Source organism: Myotis nattereri (assembly GCF_964212035.1).
Source record: "Myotis nattereri genome assembly, chromosome: 11".
NCBI lineage: Eukaryota > Metazoa > Chordata > Mammalia > Chiroptera > Vespertilionidae > Myotis > Myotis nattereri.
Genome location: NC_138086.1, coordinates 31,535,993 through 31,553,578, shown reverse-complemented (window position 1 = coordinate 31,553,578; position 17,586 = coordinate 31,535,993). Strand labels below are relative to the sequence as shown.

Sequence of the window (17,586 nt, the reverse complement as noted above, 5' to 3'; positions counted from 1 at the left end):
CCCCTGTCAATCTGTTCTTACCACACTGCCCCCTTGGATATGGCCCGTTTATGCTCACTTGCTCGCTCTCTCACGCGCTCTCTCTTCATCTCTCTCAACTTTCTCTCTAGCTGCCTTTTTAAAATTTATTTTTGGTGGCAAAATATAACAAGAGTATTACTTAAATGGTAAAGCAGATGGCAGAATAAAACAATAATAGATTTACAGTCCTATAAACTTGAGATATTCTGTGGAATGAGCCTGGGGACAGCTATGTCTCCATATGTACAGAGAAGCTATAATAACAGTAATAAAGAACTTAATAACAACTAATTTACAAACATATGAAAAAATGTTGAACATCACACACACACACACACACACACACACACACACACAATCCACCCATCCATAAGATTCTAAAGTTAATTTTTTTCCTGAGTATCTGCTAAAACCATTTTAAAATTATTTTTTCAAAGAGAAGCTTTAAGAACTATCACTAACCTAAAACAAAAAGGGGAAAAAAAATGAATGGGATTCATTACCTTAAGGATGAGTTAAGGGCTAAAGTTATTAGTATTAAAACAAGAAAACCCACATTAAGTTTGGTAGGCCTCAAGAAGAAGTGTATAGGCTGGCCAGGTGGGAGAGGGGTGTCAAAGAGGGATGAAAAGAAAGGCTGACAAAGACAAAATGAGATGAAGATCAAGGGAGGTCCCTAAATCACACTTTATTCTTTAGGCAGTAGGGAACTACTGAAGAGTTTTAAGAAGACTAATATGACCTCATTTGGATTTTAGAGAAAAAACAATTCTGAGTCAGAGAGAAAGAGTCAATTTGGGAAACAATGGATGGTCACATACATTAGGTCATGGGAGACAAGTGTGTGACCTAGATTAGAATGATAGCAATGACAATGGGAAGATATGGATGGATTTTAGGAATTCCTCAAAACAGGGAGGATTTGAGGACTGAGTGGTAAGAAAAAGAGAGAAATCAAACAAGTGGAAGGTATATTTATATCCCAAAATAAGGAAAACAGGTTTAAAAAATGAATCTGAAAGGCTGGAGAAATGAGGGGGGTAATTTTAACATGCTAAATGTCAGGGGCCTAAGGAAGATGCCAACAATGGCCTCTAAAAGGCATTGGAAGATGTGGGATTGGAAGTCTGGGCTAGAGATACCAATTTGAAACTCGTAGAGAGGTAGTAGTCCCCAGTGCTAACCTCCTCCAGAAAAGTTTATTGTTTTTAGAGATCTTTTCCTAGATAGTGACCCTGCTTTTCTGCTCTTAGACCTCACACTCCCAACCCAGGCCTCAAACTCCCGTCCTAGCCCATAGTATTTCCAAAATACCTGGGGGAAACAACCTCAGAGTAAGTATATCTCTTTCTCAACTTTTCACCTGTGTTAACTGAGTCCATCCTACACCACAGGAAACTTTCCACAACTCCATGCTGTCTCAGTATACAGGGTGGGCAAAAGTAGCTTTACAACTGCTCTTATAGAAAATAATACAATTAATAAATAGTAATACAAGAATAAACTGTTTCATGCATACACAACTGTAAACCTACTTTTGCCCCACCTGCATTTCCTTAAGCAGCCCTCTCCCCAGTGTACCTCTGTGTTCATTGCAACATTCAGGAAAGTATGTGCCACATCCGCTTTTCATTTCACACCTGAGGGACCTGGTGTGAGGGAACTTTGTGTAGTTTTCCAAGATTCATGAACGCTGGTTGTTTAGTTGCAGCCCAGGGTATGTACTTGAAAAGCTGTTTATCCAGTAAGACCCAGATTTGACTTCTAGTCTTTCCAGTCATGTGTGATTTTGAGAAAATTACTTAAATTCTCCCTGTTTCAGGTGTCACCTACAGCTCCAGAATTAAAAAAAATGATATCAGCCCAGCCTTGTCTCCTCTTTCCCCAGCTGTGACATTGAAATGAGATTATGGGCTTAAGAAAATTTAAAGGGTTATAGTGATACAAAGTGTAACTTACATCATATTAGAGTAAGTTAATATAAAATCACTACTAACAATGTCTGTAAAGAACTTAGTTCAGTGCATAGGATTCAGTAAGCCTTCAATGGGTGTTAGCTATCAGCATTACTGCTCTTTTTCTTGTTAAAGAGTATTCCCAATTATTCCAAGATGAAAGAGGCAGATAATCGGCTGAGAAATCTTTTCATTAGGTTAAAAAACCACTTAGAGATCCTGCCTTCTTAACTGTCATCAACATACAGTAGATCCTATAGCTGATGTAATCTAGAATTCAAACCATTCTCCAAATGTCAAAATAACTGCTCTATGAATGCTTTTTATTCCTATATTTTCTTAGCTCAAAAATGTTGATCAGGACGGCTAGACTAAGTTGGTGATGATGACCGAGTGATGAAACAGTGACCGCAGGGAAAGATGAAGCTAGTGTAATAAAGAAGGGAGGGGCTGAGGGAAAGTATAAATAACTACTGGGGGGTTCAGAGCAAACTTGGGGACACTGTCTTCTTGAGCTAAGGTGCAGAATCCTGTCCGCTATAGTACGGGCCTCAGACAGTCCATGGGGAATGTAAGTCCTGAGTCTAGAGCTCCCTTTCCCACAGACAGCTGAACTACTTTTAGTCAGGTGAGCTTTTAGGAATAGCAGATAGAGAAACCTGGATCCAGAAGTCTAAAGAGATAGGCTTCTTTTTCCTTTCTTCCCTGAAAAACCCCAATAGAGGTACAGTCCCCTCCTTCCCTGGTGCAGAAGGGCCTCCATCTATTTATGTAGAACCCTCTTCTATCCCCTTTTAAGCCAAGAGCTGTTTTCCAATCTCATCGCCATTGCGTGTTCCCTATACTAACTATATCCACTGATTCTACCAGGTGTTCTCAAGGAGAAGACTGAGCTGAAAAAGTTCCATACTCTACTGATCTTCTTCTACATGTCATAGGGAAAGATCTAGATTGCTATGAAATTTATCTTCTGTTTGAGTGTCCTTGTTGGTATGTAAACATGACCTAATTTATCCTGTAAGATATGGGTTAATGTAGGATGGAGTAAGGCAGATGTGTGTGTAGAAGGTGCAAAAAAGAGTCAAGAGAAAGGGTCATGAGCAGAATTAGGGTTTTCTCTTCCTATGCCCCATCGGGACAGGTTGAGCCCACTCTTCCAGTGCTAATAGTTGGTTTGAATTTACTCCCAGACTTTATTTTATTTGTATATTTTTGCATTTAAATGGTTTATTTGTTGCTTCTTATTTTAGACCATTGAATTACTGGATTTAATTATTTTTAACTTAAAGAAAAGTTACCAATATTTCCTTTGCTGTTGCATATTTATAAATATGATTTATACAATTTAATATGTATGATGTTCCATTTGTACATGTACTTTTTCATTTCAATGTCCAACATTACTGTATTGGACATTTATGTTTCCAATGTTTAGCTACTATAAAGAGTGCTAAAATGAGCATACTTATTCATAATCTTTGTCTACATCTGATTATTTTAGTAGAATGAGTTATTGGGGCTGGAACGATTAGATCACAGGTGATGAACCATTTATAATTCTTGATACCTATTTCTAAATTGTTTTTCAAAAAGTAACAATCAATTCACATTCCTAAAAACAGTGAATGAGAGTCCTTCTCATCATACTTTCCTTGATTGAATCTTATCAACATTAAACAAAAATGATTATTGTAAATATTAGATAAAATGGTATGTCATTTCAATTTACATTTTTATTAGGAAAAAATGTCAAATATTTCTTGGCCAATTACTTCTTTAAAACTGTATATATTCCTTTTCAACTAGGAAATTATTGATGGTATTATTTGTTATAAGAATGTCTTATATATGCAGACATTTTATTTTCTCAGGAGCATTTTTCTCCACTCACTCGTCTGTGCAGAAAGAAGACCATGCTCCCTATTTGGCATACCTCAAGTCTCACTTCAACCCCTGTGTGGGTGTCCTCATCAAAAAAAACTGGGTGCTGGCCCCAGCTCACTGCTACTTAACGTGAGTGTTGGGCATCCCCAACCCCCTCCAAAACAGCTACCACTCATCCTATATCAGTGGTTCTCAAATAGAGGCAACTTTCCCTCCAGGGCACATTTGGCAAAGTCCAAAGATATTTTTGGTTGTCACAATGAAATTGGGGTTAGGGGCGGCTGTGCTACTGGCATCTATCTAGTGAATAGAAGCCAGAGCAAGGATGCTGCTAAACATCTACAATGCACAGGACAACCCCCACAACACATAATTACCCAGCCCAAAATGTCAACAGTGTTGCCATTGAAGAACCCTATTGTAGATATTATGCCTCAGCCTCTCATCAATTTTCTCAAGTTTTGTACTGGCAATATGAATGTGTTTGATAAGTTAAGGACCAGCAAATAACTTGTGATGAACTCAAACTGGATAAATTGAGGAGAATTTTCAAAAAGAACTAACAACAAAGGTATGGACAAGGGAAATAGGAACAATACAAAGAATAGTTCAGTACTCCCATGGTTAGTATTAGAAAAGTGAAGCCCTAGCTGGTTTGGCTCAGTAGACAGAGCATTGGCCCATGGACTGAAGGGCTGCAGGTTCAATTATGGTCAAGGGCCATGTACCTCTGTTGCAGATTCGATCCCTGGCCCTAGGGTTGGGGCAAGTGCAGGAGGCAACCCATCGATGTGTCTCTCTCACATCGATATTTCTCTCTCTGTCTCTCCACCTTCCTTCCACTCTCTCTGAAAATCAATGGAAAAATACCCTCCGGTGAAGATTAACAAAAAACAAAGAAAGGTGCAGTTACTACCCCTAGACCTAAAGGGGTGAGGAGAGAATGGGTACAAATAGGGAGGAGAGAGAGAGGAGAGAGGGGAAGCAGAGCTAAAGAAATCATTTTATAAAAAGACCACCTTATATGAGTTGTAACCTTTGGTCATGAGACACAGCCAACAGCCAATCTGTGGCAACCTGCAGGAAAGGGGCCAGGAGGATAAATACTCCAACCTCACACTTCTTCCTATGGTTACTTTCTAGTGCTTCCTACTAGCCAAAACCCATTGATTTAATCAACATATATCATGTTACAAAGGTACAGAGCAGGACAAAGTAGGGCTGGGAGTGGATCTGATGAAGCAAACAGGAGCTACCCAACATTCAAGTCATCCCATTCTCTTACCTCTGCCAGAACAGAAATGCCCAACTGGATAGGTTGGTGCTGGAAAGAAGGGAAATAATTTATCTGTGCTGTGCACAATTTTTCTTCATTCTTTATTGTTGAAAGTATTACATATGTCTCCCTTTTCCCCCATTGACCTCCCCCTGCCTGCTCCCGCCCCTCAGCACAGGCCCTCACTCCCCTACTGTCTGTGTCCATTGGTTATGCTTACATGCATGCATACAAGTCATCCATGCACAATATCCATCTCCTCTACATTAAGGACACTGCATGAAAACATAGTAGTTAAAGGCTCCGCCACTGGCTGTGGGACTAAGGGTGAATACTCTTATGTGCCTCCATGACTTTATCTGAAAAATGGGGATTAAAATTAGAATTCACTTCATTAGTTTGTTGTGAGTGTTAAATGAGGTAACCCAGAATCCAGATGGAGTCCTTGGCACAGTACCTGGCACATTTCGACATTCAATATCAGCTTTGGTGATGGTGATGGTGATGACAATGATGATGATGGTGATGATGGTGATGACAGTGATTACTTCCAAACCCTCTCCCTCCAGAAATCTGAAAGTGTTGCTGGGAAATTTCAGGATCAGAGTCAAAGATGGGACAGAGCAGACCATTAGCCCCATCAATATTATCCGCTACTGGAACTTTAGTGATAGCTACCCCCAGGATGACCTTATGCTCATTAAGCTGGCCAAGTCAGCCAACTTCAGCCACAAAGTCCAGCCCCTCGCCCTCGCCACCAGCAACGTCCGGCCAGGCACCGTCTGTCTGCTTTCAGGTCTGGACTGGAGCCATGACAACAGTGGTGAGTGCACCTCTCACAGCAAGTCAGAGCCATCAATTATCCCTCAAGAGGACCACTCATGTCTGTAGAGATGAGGAGAGAGGGGAGGAGATTGGGAGGATTAGGGGGAGGGAGAGACTACAGGAGCAGTTTGGCAAAAAGAGACCCCACCACCCCAGATGTCCAAAGCTCCTCCTTTGCCAGGATGTCTGATGCCCCACTGCCTCTTTAGGGCTTTGGCAGCTGGATCACAGGCCACCTCACTGCATAGAGGACAAGGGTCCTGATTGTCAGAGGCAGGATTCATATTAAAGAGGTTGTGCTCCTCCCTCTCATACAGGCTCATTAATATGCAGAGGAGACCTCTGAGGACTTGAGTCAGGTCACCTCCTATTCCTCCAAGCCTGGACACAGAGTAGAAAGAAAACTCTGCTTTTTACAGACATGAATGCTATTTCAAAATCCTCAGGATTGACTCTCATAAATGTCCAGGATCATTTCCTCCCCTTTTCTCATTCCTCCTTTTTCTCAGACACACAACCAGAACCCTGGCTGCAGTAGAGGGTGGAAGGGCTAAGTACCAGCTGTGAACAGGAAGGGTTCTCTCTCCCCGTCTCCCCTCAGGCAGGCACCCTGACCTGAGGCAGACCCTGGAGGCCCCCGTGATGTCTGATAAAGAGTGCCAGACAACCGAGCAAGGAAGAAGCCACAGGAACGCCTTATGTGTGAAATTTGTCAAAGTGTTCAGCCGAATTTTTGGGGTAATCTTTCCTCTATTTTCAGCTTTCATGAATATGTATGTATCTAGTTAATCACTTAATCCTGATATTTTAAAAAATAGGAAGTTTTCATCCCCTCAAATTTTTTGAGAATCTGATAAGGCTGCAGCAAGCCGCGTTGTTTCTTCAGTAATGGGCTCTCCTTACAAATGTCTTTATTCATTTAAGGGCTTCGTGTCGGGCCTGCAGTTCACAATACTTTTATTCTCATAGCTGAAAGTGAAAATGGGCATTGCTGACAAAAATAATTTACACTTTTCACAAATTGAAGCTGGCTTCACCAGTTCAAATAAGTGGGGTTTGACTCATTTTACATGCAAGTTCTAAAGAGGTTTTTCTCTAACTTTCTCAAGATCACAAAAGGCTAATGACAGCAAAGCCAGATAAATGTCTCTAGAGCTTCCTGTCTTCCAGTTCAGTGCTCTGGTCATGACCCAGCATGCTACCTCTAGGCAGGGCTCGCCCAAGTTGGGGACTAGAGGGCTCCTTTGAGGAAAAAATCTGACCATCTCTCTCTCTCTGTCCCTCTCTCTGCACCATCTCTGATAGGAAGTGGCTGTTGCTACTGTCATCTGCAAAAACAAGCTCCAGGGGATCGAGGTCGGACACTTCATGGGTGGGGATGTCGGCATCTATACCAATGTTTACAAATATATACCCTGGATTGAGAACACCACTAAAGACAAATGAGACTGAGCTACTCGCTCTGCAGCCCACCAGCTCCACACCCGACTCTGCTACTTCCCCCAAACTCAAAATGAAAGTGTCCAGATAGAAATATCTGGAAGTATCACACAAGTAGCCTATGTTTTCTTATTTGATGGGGAGAACCAGGAAAAAAAGATGAAGTAAGCACTCATTACACTGGATTGGGGGTCATCTGCTATCTCATTTAATGCTTATAACAAACCTTTGAGGTTATCTTTTATCCCCACATTATAAATGAGAAAATTCTGCCTGAAAGTGGTAACTTAACATTGTCCATAGCTGGTAGATATCAGATCCTCGAGTGGAACCCCAAGATGTCAGATTCTCAATCCCATGCTCTTATCCTCAAAATTACAGGAGAGTCCATGGAGCATCACAGCACATGCTGTCTTTTATTTTCCTGCTACCTCTTTTTGTCATCCAAAAGGCTTGAAGCTCTCACTTGGGGCTCACACCCTGGGTGCTGGAATAAGCTTTATTCATAAATAGCCATGCTTGATTCCACTAATATACTGTCTGCAGCATGCAGCAGGGAGAGAGCTAGTGGATGGATAGAAAGTAAAAAACAGAACTCCAGGAAAGAGTCAATAGCCATGAATCAAGTAAAAAAGGAGGCTGGCAGTTCCAGAGCAAGGTGAATAAGTCACCTACATACAAGAAGAGCATACTCTCAGGGAAGCAGCAGAGCCCAAGAGGTAGAGATGGCTGAGAGGAGGTGAAGGATGGGTATAAATTGGACTTAGCCACAGATCATGAGATTAACAAGGTCAAGAAAGTGGGTACCAGTCCTCTTGTTGAGAACTTGGTAAAACACCTATCCAGATATGTAATCAATATGTAAGAGATTCAGAATTCAATATGTAAGAGATTGGGGCATACAGGAAAAGGATGGGTAAAATAATCTCCCAGAAGAAGATACAGGAAGCAATCACACTGTATCCTTGGGCAATATTTTCTATTCTGAAGGTTTAAAGTACAACCTATACTTTAATGACTTCTGTGTTAGACATAAAAATGCCCCCATAAATATGTCCACATCCTAACCCCCAGAACCCATGAATATGGTATCTTACATGGAAAAATGCAGCTCTGCGGATGTGCTCATGTTTATGGACATTAAAATGGGGAAATTATCCTGGATTATCTGGGTGAACCAATGTAATCACAGGGGCCCTTCAAAGTAGAAGAGGAAGGCAGAATATTTGGCCAGAGAGATGTGACAACAGAAAAAGAGGCAGTAGAGATTCGAAGGATGAGAAGGACCTGACCCATCATTGCCTTTGAAGATGGAAGAAGGGAGCTTCAAGGCCAGCCCTCTCTAAAATTGCTCTTTCTAGGCCTAACCGGTTTGGCTCAGTGGATACAGCATCGGCTGGGGACTGAAGGGTCCCAGGTGCGATTCCAGTCAAGGGCATGTACCTTGGTTGCGGGCACATCCCCAGTAGGGGGTGTGCAAGAGGCAGCTGATGGATGTTTCTCATCAATGTTTCTAATTCTCTATCCCTCTCCCTTCCTATCTGTAAAAAGTCAATAAAATATATTTTTTAAAATATAAAACTGCTCTTTCTAAATCACCAATGAGTTGTATATTTTTAAACCTAAAGGTCAATTCTCAGCTCTCCTTTTACATGATATTATCAGCATCATTTGACAAAGTTAGTCATTTCCTCTTCCTGTACTTGGCCTCCAGGACATCATGATCCTTTATCCACCAGCTACTTCTTTCCAGTCTCCTCTACTGATGCCACCATATCTCTATAACCTCTCAACATCAGGGTTTCCTGAGTTTTAGTCTTGGACTTCTTCTTCTATCTATATACACTCACTTCCTTATTGACCTATACCAGTCTTATGATTTTAAACATCATATTTAATCTAACAACTCCCAAATGCACATCTCCAGTTTGATCATTTCCCTTGACTTCCATATGTTCAGCTCTCTACTCAACATCTCCAATAAACATCTCAGATATAACTTGTCCAAAACAAAACTCCAAATCTTACCCCCAGATCAACATACTTTACCCACTGTCTACCCCAGATAAGCTGATGACCCTGAAAGTTACTCAGGCCAAAAATGTTAGAATCACTTTTTTCCCCTCATTTTAAAATTCTTTAAAAAGTGGTATGACTGCTGAAAGAAAAATTTATAACACTGTATAATGGGATTTTCAATGTATTTTTCAATATTATTAGCTTTTATTATTGTTCTAGACAGTATTAAAGATGTCCTCAATCCCCCTTTTCTCTCTCTCCTCCCAGCCCCTGCCCCACCCTGGCCTTCACCACACTACTGTCTGTATTTATTGGTTATGCATATAGGTATATAAATTCTTTGGTTAATCTCTTCCCATCTCCCTCCACCCCCAAGATATATTGAGTGAAATAGGCCAATAAGAAAAAGACAAATATTGCATGATCTTACTCAGGAGTAGAATCTAATGAACATAATAAACTGATAAACAAAATAGGTACAGAGGCATGGAACAGAATGACTTTTGATTCCTCTCTTCTCTGATATCTCATATCCATTCTATAGCTAAATCCTTCCAGTTCTACCTTTAAAACATTGCAACAATCTTTATGTCTTTAATGTCTTTACTATGTCTTTGAGTGTAAATTCAGTGTTTGTCCATACAGAGTTAAGCAATTATCACCACCACTAAATTTTAGAATATTTTCATGATCCCTAAAGAATATCTACACACATAAGCAATCATTTTCTCTATATTTTGCCCCTGGAAACCACTAATCTACTTACAATCACTATAGATTTTCCTACTCTGGACCTTTCTTATAGTAAATGGAATCATATGATATATATAGTCTTTTATGACAGGCTTTTTTCACTCAGCATTATGCTTTCAATTTGTATCTATGTTGTAGCATGTATGAGAACTTCTTCCCTTTTTATGGCTGAATAATATTCTATATGTAGAATATTATTCATTTTAAATATTATTCATTCATATATATATTTTAAAGCCCAAAGATATTTTATTTTAGGCAGAAAAAACATTTCTAAACTTTTTTTCTTGGTGTCATTTGAAATTAAGAATAAAACATTTACTAGAATAAAATGTAATGCAGAATCTTGTTGACCTGCAGTCTGCTGATTCTGGATCTGCCCTTTCGTAAAGCTCTATAAGCTTTCCTTTTATCTTCGATATTCTTAAGTTTTTCTATAATGTGCGTAAGAGTGAAGGGTTCTGTCCCAACTTATTCATCTTGTTTCACACCCTGTGAGCCTTTCAATCTAGTTTTTTTCATTTTTTTGGTTTATTTGTTTTATCTATTTACTCAGTGCAATTCTTGGTCATTAATTCTTCAAATACTTTATTCCTTCTTTTCATTTTTAACATCTCCTCCTGGGAATCCAGTTACACAGACACTTGCCCTGTTATTTCTTTTATATTTTTTTATGATTTGATTTTATTTTACACTAGGTGGTGGGCACAAAGCAATCCTCCTTAATAAAGTTGACAATTAGCTTCACTCAGAGCATTTTTAATAAACCACATTAACAAAAAGTATTATTGCAAATTGTTCTGCAATCCAAACATACAATAGCTTGGAAAAAAACGTTGAGAAAACAAAAGCCAATGTAAAAAGATAGATTAAAAACAACTAAAACAGTGCAGATTTTGTATGGCTCTGATTTCACCATTTCTTACTGTATCGTCAAAGTCAAAAATCCTTTCCTTCCGCTGGCTCCATTGCTCAGGACTTAAAAAAAAAAAACAAACAAAAAAGAACACACCTTTCTTCCTGGGTTCAGTTCACCTCAGGATCCACCCAGTATTCTCTAATATAGGCCTTTTCCTTTAAAGTCCCCAGTGCTGACGTGCCTTGTTTTCCCAACCTGAGGCGTGTTACCCTGTCTGCTGCTGCTGCTCTGCTTGGAGGATGGCAGAGCTCTTGACGTTTCATCTGTCTTTTGCTTCTTTACAGCTTTTTCTGGAGTAATGTGCTTCTTCCTCTTTCACTCTGTCACCTTCACTGTCAGAATCACTGCCAGAAGAGCTCAAAGAAACAAGTTCTTTGATTTAGGCACTGCTCTGCCCCCACCCTGTTATTTCTGTGGCAAACAGCCTTTCTTCTCTTTAACATGTTCCATCTCTTTATTACTTCCCAATACCTTCTAAAAGAGTTATTTGAACTGGCCTTCCCATTCATCAATTCATCATCAGCTGTGTCGATTCTGCTGCTTAATCTAATTGTTGCGTACTGAAGGGAAATCAGACTTATCCTCTCCCCAGGACTGTCCACTAGGGCAGGAGTTTAACCTACAGTCAGCCAACCAGAGGCCCATGGCCAGGATTTTGGACCTTGAAGCTGTGACACAAAGGGACCCATTCACAGAGGCAGTGGCAGTGTCCAGACCCAACGTTGACAGGTGCAATGTGGGGGGTGGTGCCAGTATCAGTCCTGTACAGTGACTTGGTTGTGTTCTCAGAGGTTTAAACCCTCTTAGTTCCCATACTGACACTGACTCTCCGGCCTTCCCATGGATTCTTTGAGATAGCCTATTCTCTTCCAACAGGTTTACTATCTCATATGAAGTTGAACATATGAATTGGGTCCTGGGAGAAGTATAGGAGAGTTGAAGCGCCAATTACTTCCTTCTACATAATTCAGATTCTGTAGATACTGTCATAAGTTGTAGTTCAAATAAATAAAGTTTAAAAACATAGTACTTAAAATTTTAAAATGAATGATTGGTAGAATGACAAATAAATAAAACTAATCAAATTTAGGAGAGGGGAACAGACGTGTGGTTAAGTGAGATACTCCCCCAACTTTGATGAATGGGATTCAGAAGTCAAAGTTCAAAGTTGATAAAACCAAATAAGAGAAGCAAATCTTATTATTCTGAGTTGTGAAAATAATCACTGGAAGAACTAAGGTAAATGGTAAAATATGACTATATTTGGTTAGTGAGACATACTAGAGAGCAGAATGGGCAAGTGTTAACACTTCATTTTCTACACCATTTAAATATTTTTCAGTCCTCCTGTGGCCACATCGTCACAGATCATACCCCGTGATAGACAGGAATGCTAGTATAGTAATATGTACATACAAGTGTGCATGGAGCCAACTGCAGTGCCGCAGCTCTGAGAATGCAAACTATAAAAGATTTAATTACATAGGAATCAAGTCAAGAACACAGATTTGCCTCCAGATTTGTTTTCTTGGATAAAACACAAAGCAGCCTCACTCCCATCATGAGCTAAATCAGGTTCAGAAAAGGAAGGAAATCCAATCCCAAAAGGTGACTGGGAAAATGCAAGTGTTTTATCCCTAGGAAAAGCAAGTCTTAAAAATGTCCATCTGTCATGATTTGACCTTGACTCCCAGGCCAAAACCAAACTTGTAAGATTAGTTGCTTATTTAATCTGTTTAAATACTCATAAACTTGAGCATTCCACAGGCTAAAGCTAGCATAAATTCTTTCAAGTATGAACAAGAGCGACTTAAGATTTACTGGAATACACAACAAGACTTGGAGTCCAAAATTCTGGGACTGTTTTACCTGCATTTTTACCAATTGATAGTTAATGATCTTGAGACAATCATCACTCCAGCCCAAGTATTTTTGTCTATAAAATGGGCTTAGCATCACTAATTGCATAGAGTTGCTATTAAAACATAATTAAATTATGGACTATATACTTGATAAAATGTAAAGTCCTAAAAAAATATTAGGTACTATTATTATCATTACAACAGTTGGTCACAAAGGACATCTGTATAAACATAGGTATGGCATAATGAAAAATTCATCCTGCTACTAAAAATATAACCAAGGAGAAGCATCTCTCTACGTGAAAAGATGGGTTATCCCAGAAGGCAAAAGATGGTGCTTGACCTCACACAACTCACAGTGGTGTCAGTGGAGCCAGCTCTCCCCTTAAGGATTAGCATCCACATGGGCCTACCATGAACCTCAGTCCACAACTTTCAGTAAGGAAAAGACTCATGTTGGAGAGAATAGATTAATAAAATAGATAAACTTGGTATATAAGAAGTGGAAAAAAAAATTAGGTATATTAAGGATTGTCCATTAGATTCCAGATCCCCTAAAACTAAACCTAAAGCCATGTGTTTAAACAAGGCTAAAACTTAAGGCTGAGAAAGTACATAGAGAGGGATAGGATCCAGGGGAAGGCAAAGCTAGCTCTTCAGGAAGGTAGCATGTCCAGGAAAGAGCCCTGGCCCAGCAGTCAGGACACTAAGCTCTGGTCCCAGCACTGCCATAGGCTCTCTAGGAACCTCTGCGCCGGCCATGGCCCTCTCTGGGCCTCAGTTTCTTTATAATATAAAGAGAAAGAGAAGTTGTAAGATTAGTGAGCACAGCAAACCGATCATTTAGAAAATATTTACTAAGTGCCTATGATGGGCTAGATGGTGTTCTAGGCACCAGGAACCTAGAAGAAAACAAAAGTAGATAGAGTTCCTGACGCTACGGAGCTGACTCTACATCAACTCGAAGACATGCATGCTCAGACTCCAGCTTCAGGCTGCAGAAATGCCAGCGTGGGCAGTGTGGATGGTACATGACCAGAGAGGATGCGGCCTGACCTCTTCAATGAGAAGTGTTCTTTTTGAGAGCAGAAGCAAATGCCCCTCACACCCTTCTTGCCCCAGTCCAGGTTTGGACTTTGAAGCTTAATACAGATCATGGTGGCTAACTGACTTTTATGACACAAAGAACCTTCCAGAAATATAAAGATTTGTTGTTGTTTTTTAATTAGATAACTAGACCTACTATCTTAAGTGAGAAAATTATTAGATTATATCTTTTTAAAAGCTTATCCAAAATGACTAACAATGCATAGGTGAATTTTCATAAAATTCATAATCACTGAATTAATTGTTCCTAATCTCTGTTTTCTATAATAGAAAAATGTAACTTATAGATGTAATTTTAAAAGAAATTAATTACTTAATATATATATATATATATATATAGAACAGAGCATCCTTTTACCAAACATAAAGCCCAAGTATTAATTTCTTTTTTCTTTTTCTCTTTATTTAAATATTTTATTGTTGACACTATTGCAGATGTCCCCCATTTTCTCCCCCTTTGCCCACCTCCACCCAAGCCTCTGCCCTCCGGGGTTGATTTCTATAATACATGAAAATAATGTACTTTGCATTGCCAAGAGAGAAATAATTTGATTTTTTAAAATATATTTTTCTTGATTTCAGAAAGAGGAAGAGAAAAAGAGAGCAAGATAAAAACATCAATGATGAGAGAGAATCATTGATTGGTTGCCTCCTGTATGCCCCTCACTGGGGATTGAGCCACAATCTGGTCATATGCCCGACTGGGAATCAAACTGTGACTTCCTGGTTCATGGATCAACACTAAACCACTGAACCACACCAGCCTGGCAGTATTGAATTTTATTCTGTATTTTCTGTTGCCCATTTGTGTGAAAAAAGGAAAAATTTAAAAGATATAAAAGTCTTATAGAGATCTATCAAAGGAGTGTCTCAAAAGAGCATCCTGATCACTGCTTTCTCTGCAGCTCACAAGCCTCAGGACTTCCAAGCATGGCCCGCTGTCTTCCACAGGATTCTCTGACAAGCCTGCTTTATCCTGGGATTCCCCATGATCAATATGACAGAATGAAGAGAAGGATAGGCAGCCATGACTGTCTCCGAGATGAAGATAGTGGTGAGATCAACAGGAGAAGTCTTGGATTTGATAGAGTAGGGGCTGGCCACGATGTAAACCAAGTAAAGTATAAGGAAGCAGACCAAGGACTTCAGGACAGTGATGTGAGCCTTGGCTCGAGCATCATTCCGGCCAGCTGTATGGACCTTCATCTTCTTATGATGTCTATACAGAGAGACCATTAACATCCCAGAGGAAATTAGAAACACCAAGAAAGGAAACCCACTTCCTGCATTGAGCTGTAATATATACAGGTACTGCCAGTCTGAAAGGGAGTACAGAATGCTGCTGTTTCCTTGGAAAGGACTGTGGGGCTTCAAGCCAACATCGGCTATAATTAGCAGATTGATCAGGAGGCACCCCAGAAAACACCAGGCACTCAGGCTATAGGCCCTCTGCTTCAGCCATAGGTAGACAGGGTGTTCAAAGGTCGTGATCTTCTTGCAGTAGAAGACACTGAGGAAAGTGGCAAACCACAGGCTGGCCTGGCTGACCACAACCCAAAAGACACTGATATAGCGAAACCAGATGCAGCTCTTGAAAATCGAAAACAGTATTAGGTCCACCATAATCAGGCACTGCAGGAGAAGTCGGCAGCCAGCCAGGCCCAGGACAATGAGGTTGTAGGAGGACTCCTTGAGTTTTCTTACCCATTCTACAAAACTCCAGACCACAAGGACTCCATTTCCAACCAGGCCAATGAGAAATTCGGTCACTGCCACCACCATCAGCAGTCCTAGGGTGGCAATATGCATGGCTGAGGAAGGAGTCCCTCACGACAGGCTCAGGAGGTGCCCTGCTTCCCTGCTGATGAACGTGTACAGCTCCTGGCTGAGCTTCAGATCCTCTGAGGGTGACACCACACTCACGGTAAATTTTCACACCACAAAATGTGGATTTAGCCTTGCCCTTCTGTAACCTGTCCTCAAGCAGAGTCTGAACAGCTGTGACCAGGAACAGACAGTTCAGAAGTTATGATCCCCTCTGTATTTGCATACACATGAATGAACTCTGACCCTAGACTCAGAGATATGAAACAGTAGAACAGACACTAACTTTCCTCCTCCAGGGTCACGAGCTAACATCTAGACACCAGCATGTAATATGATAAGACCTCCCAAAAAGAAAGGTGGGATCAAAACATTCTCAGATTCCATACCTTGCCAGATGTGAGCTCTTATGTATAACAATAAATTTTATTTTCATATAAAGAACTTTGAACATATAGGCATAAAAGCTGAATAAATGCTGACATTTTAAAAATATTTCATTATCAGAGAGCTAGAAGTAGGGGAAGTTTTGAGAAGAAATCAATCAAAGAACCAAACATTAAGTGCCAAATAATAAAAAATATAGGTTAGGTAGAGAAGCCATTCTTGTTAATCAGGATCTTGAAGCCACTTGCCCTTTATGATAACGATCATCACACACTTGACTTGGCATATACCTCACATTAAGGTCTTAGAGAAAGGAAATGAGGAAGAAGATGAGCTCAAAGAAGTGAAAAAAAAAAAAAGACTAGCACAGTTATCAAAAAATATAGGGAATGTGGGAGACTTCGCAAGAGACTCCCTCTTGCAGCTCGGCCACCAACATGCCATCCAGACTGAGGAAAACTTTCGGGCCACATGAGCCATGGCCACGGCTGCATTGGCAAGCACAGGAAACACCTTGGGGCGGCGGGTGGGGGGTGGGGGCACAGGAATTCTGGTGGCTTGCATCATCACAGGATCAACTTAGACAAATATCACCCAGGTTACTTTAGTATGAGGCATTACCACCTAAAGAGGAACCAGAGCTTCTTCCCAACTGTCAACCTTGATAAACTGTGGACCCTGGTCAGTGAGCAGACACAAGCAAATGCTGCCAAGAGCAAGACTGGAGCTGCTCCTATCATTGATGTGGTGCAATCGGGCTACTACAAAGTTCTGGGGAAGGGAAAGCTCTCAAAGCAGCCTGTCATTGTGAAGGCCAAATTCTTCAACAGAAGAGCTGAGGAGAAGATTAAGGGTGTTATCTGGTACTGTGTCCTGGTAGCTTGAAGCTACATGGAGGGAAGTTCATTAAAATGTCCACAAGTAAAAAAAAAAAGAAATATAGGTAATGTGCTTCATTTATTGTCCAGATTCAAACTTCCCTGGGATTGGCCCAACACAGATGTGTTTGTGGAAGACTAAATTCTAAGATGGCCCAGGACTCCCACTCAGAATAATCTTTGAGCTGCAATAAATGTCTGTACTTACATTACATGGCAAAGATGAAGGGCTTCTGCAGATGTGATTAAGATCCCAAATCATTCAAGTTTGAGTTCATCAAAAAGGAGATCATCCTGGGTGGTCTCAACTTAATCACCTAAAGTCTTGGAAGAGGGACAAGGCTCTCCTGCCAGCCTTGAACAGCCAAGCTGTCACAGGAGAGAAACTACAGGAAGCCTAGATTCTGAGACTGGCCCCCAGTTGACAGCTAGTAAG

The 17,586-nt window shown here is 40.4% G+C and overlaps 2 protein-coding genes and 1 pseudogene across 3 annotated transcripts; 2 read left to right on the top strand and 1 right to left on the bottom strand.

Moving 5' to 3' along the window:
- Window positions 1–2,932: 2,932 nt before the first annotated feature.
- Window positions 2,933–7,407, top strand: PRSS37 (serine protease 37; the record flags this gene model as incomplete). The annotated part of the gene is made up of 5 exons (XM_081102372.1): window positions 2,933–2,966; window positions 3,848–3,989; window positions 5,706–5,963; window positions 6,567–6,699; window positions 7,267–7,407. 5 exons carry the CDS (start codon window positions 2,933–2,935, stop codon window positions 7,405–7,407), a joined length of 708 nt encoding a protein of 235 aa, XP_080958498.1.
- Window positions 7,408–14,976: 7,569 nt separating this feature from the next.
- TAS2R5 (taste 2 receptor member 5) lies at window positions 14,977–16,447 on the bottom strand (the record flags this gene model as incomplete). Its single annotated transcript, XM_081102118.1, has 1 exon — window positions 14,977–16,447. The coding sequence occupies exon 1, from the start codon at window positions 15,868–15,870 to the stop codon at window positions 14,977–14,979; it is 894 nt and encodes a 297-aa protein (XP_080958244.1). The 5' UTR covers window positions 15,871–16,447.
- A 262-nt stretch (window positions 16,448–16,709) lies between these two features.
- LOC308526708 (large ribosomal subunit protein uL15-like) lies at window positions 16,710–17,157 on the top strand (annotated as a pseudogene). The gene has a single exon. The product of its transcript is annotated as a large ribosomal subunit protein uL15-like (transcript).
- The last annotated feature ends 429 nt before the right edge of the window (window positions 17,158–17,586 follow it).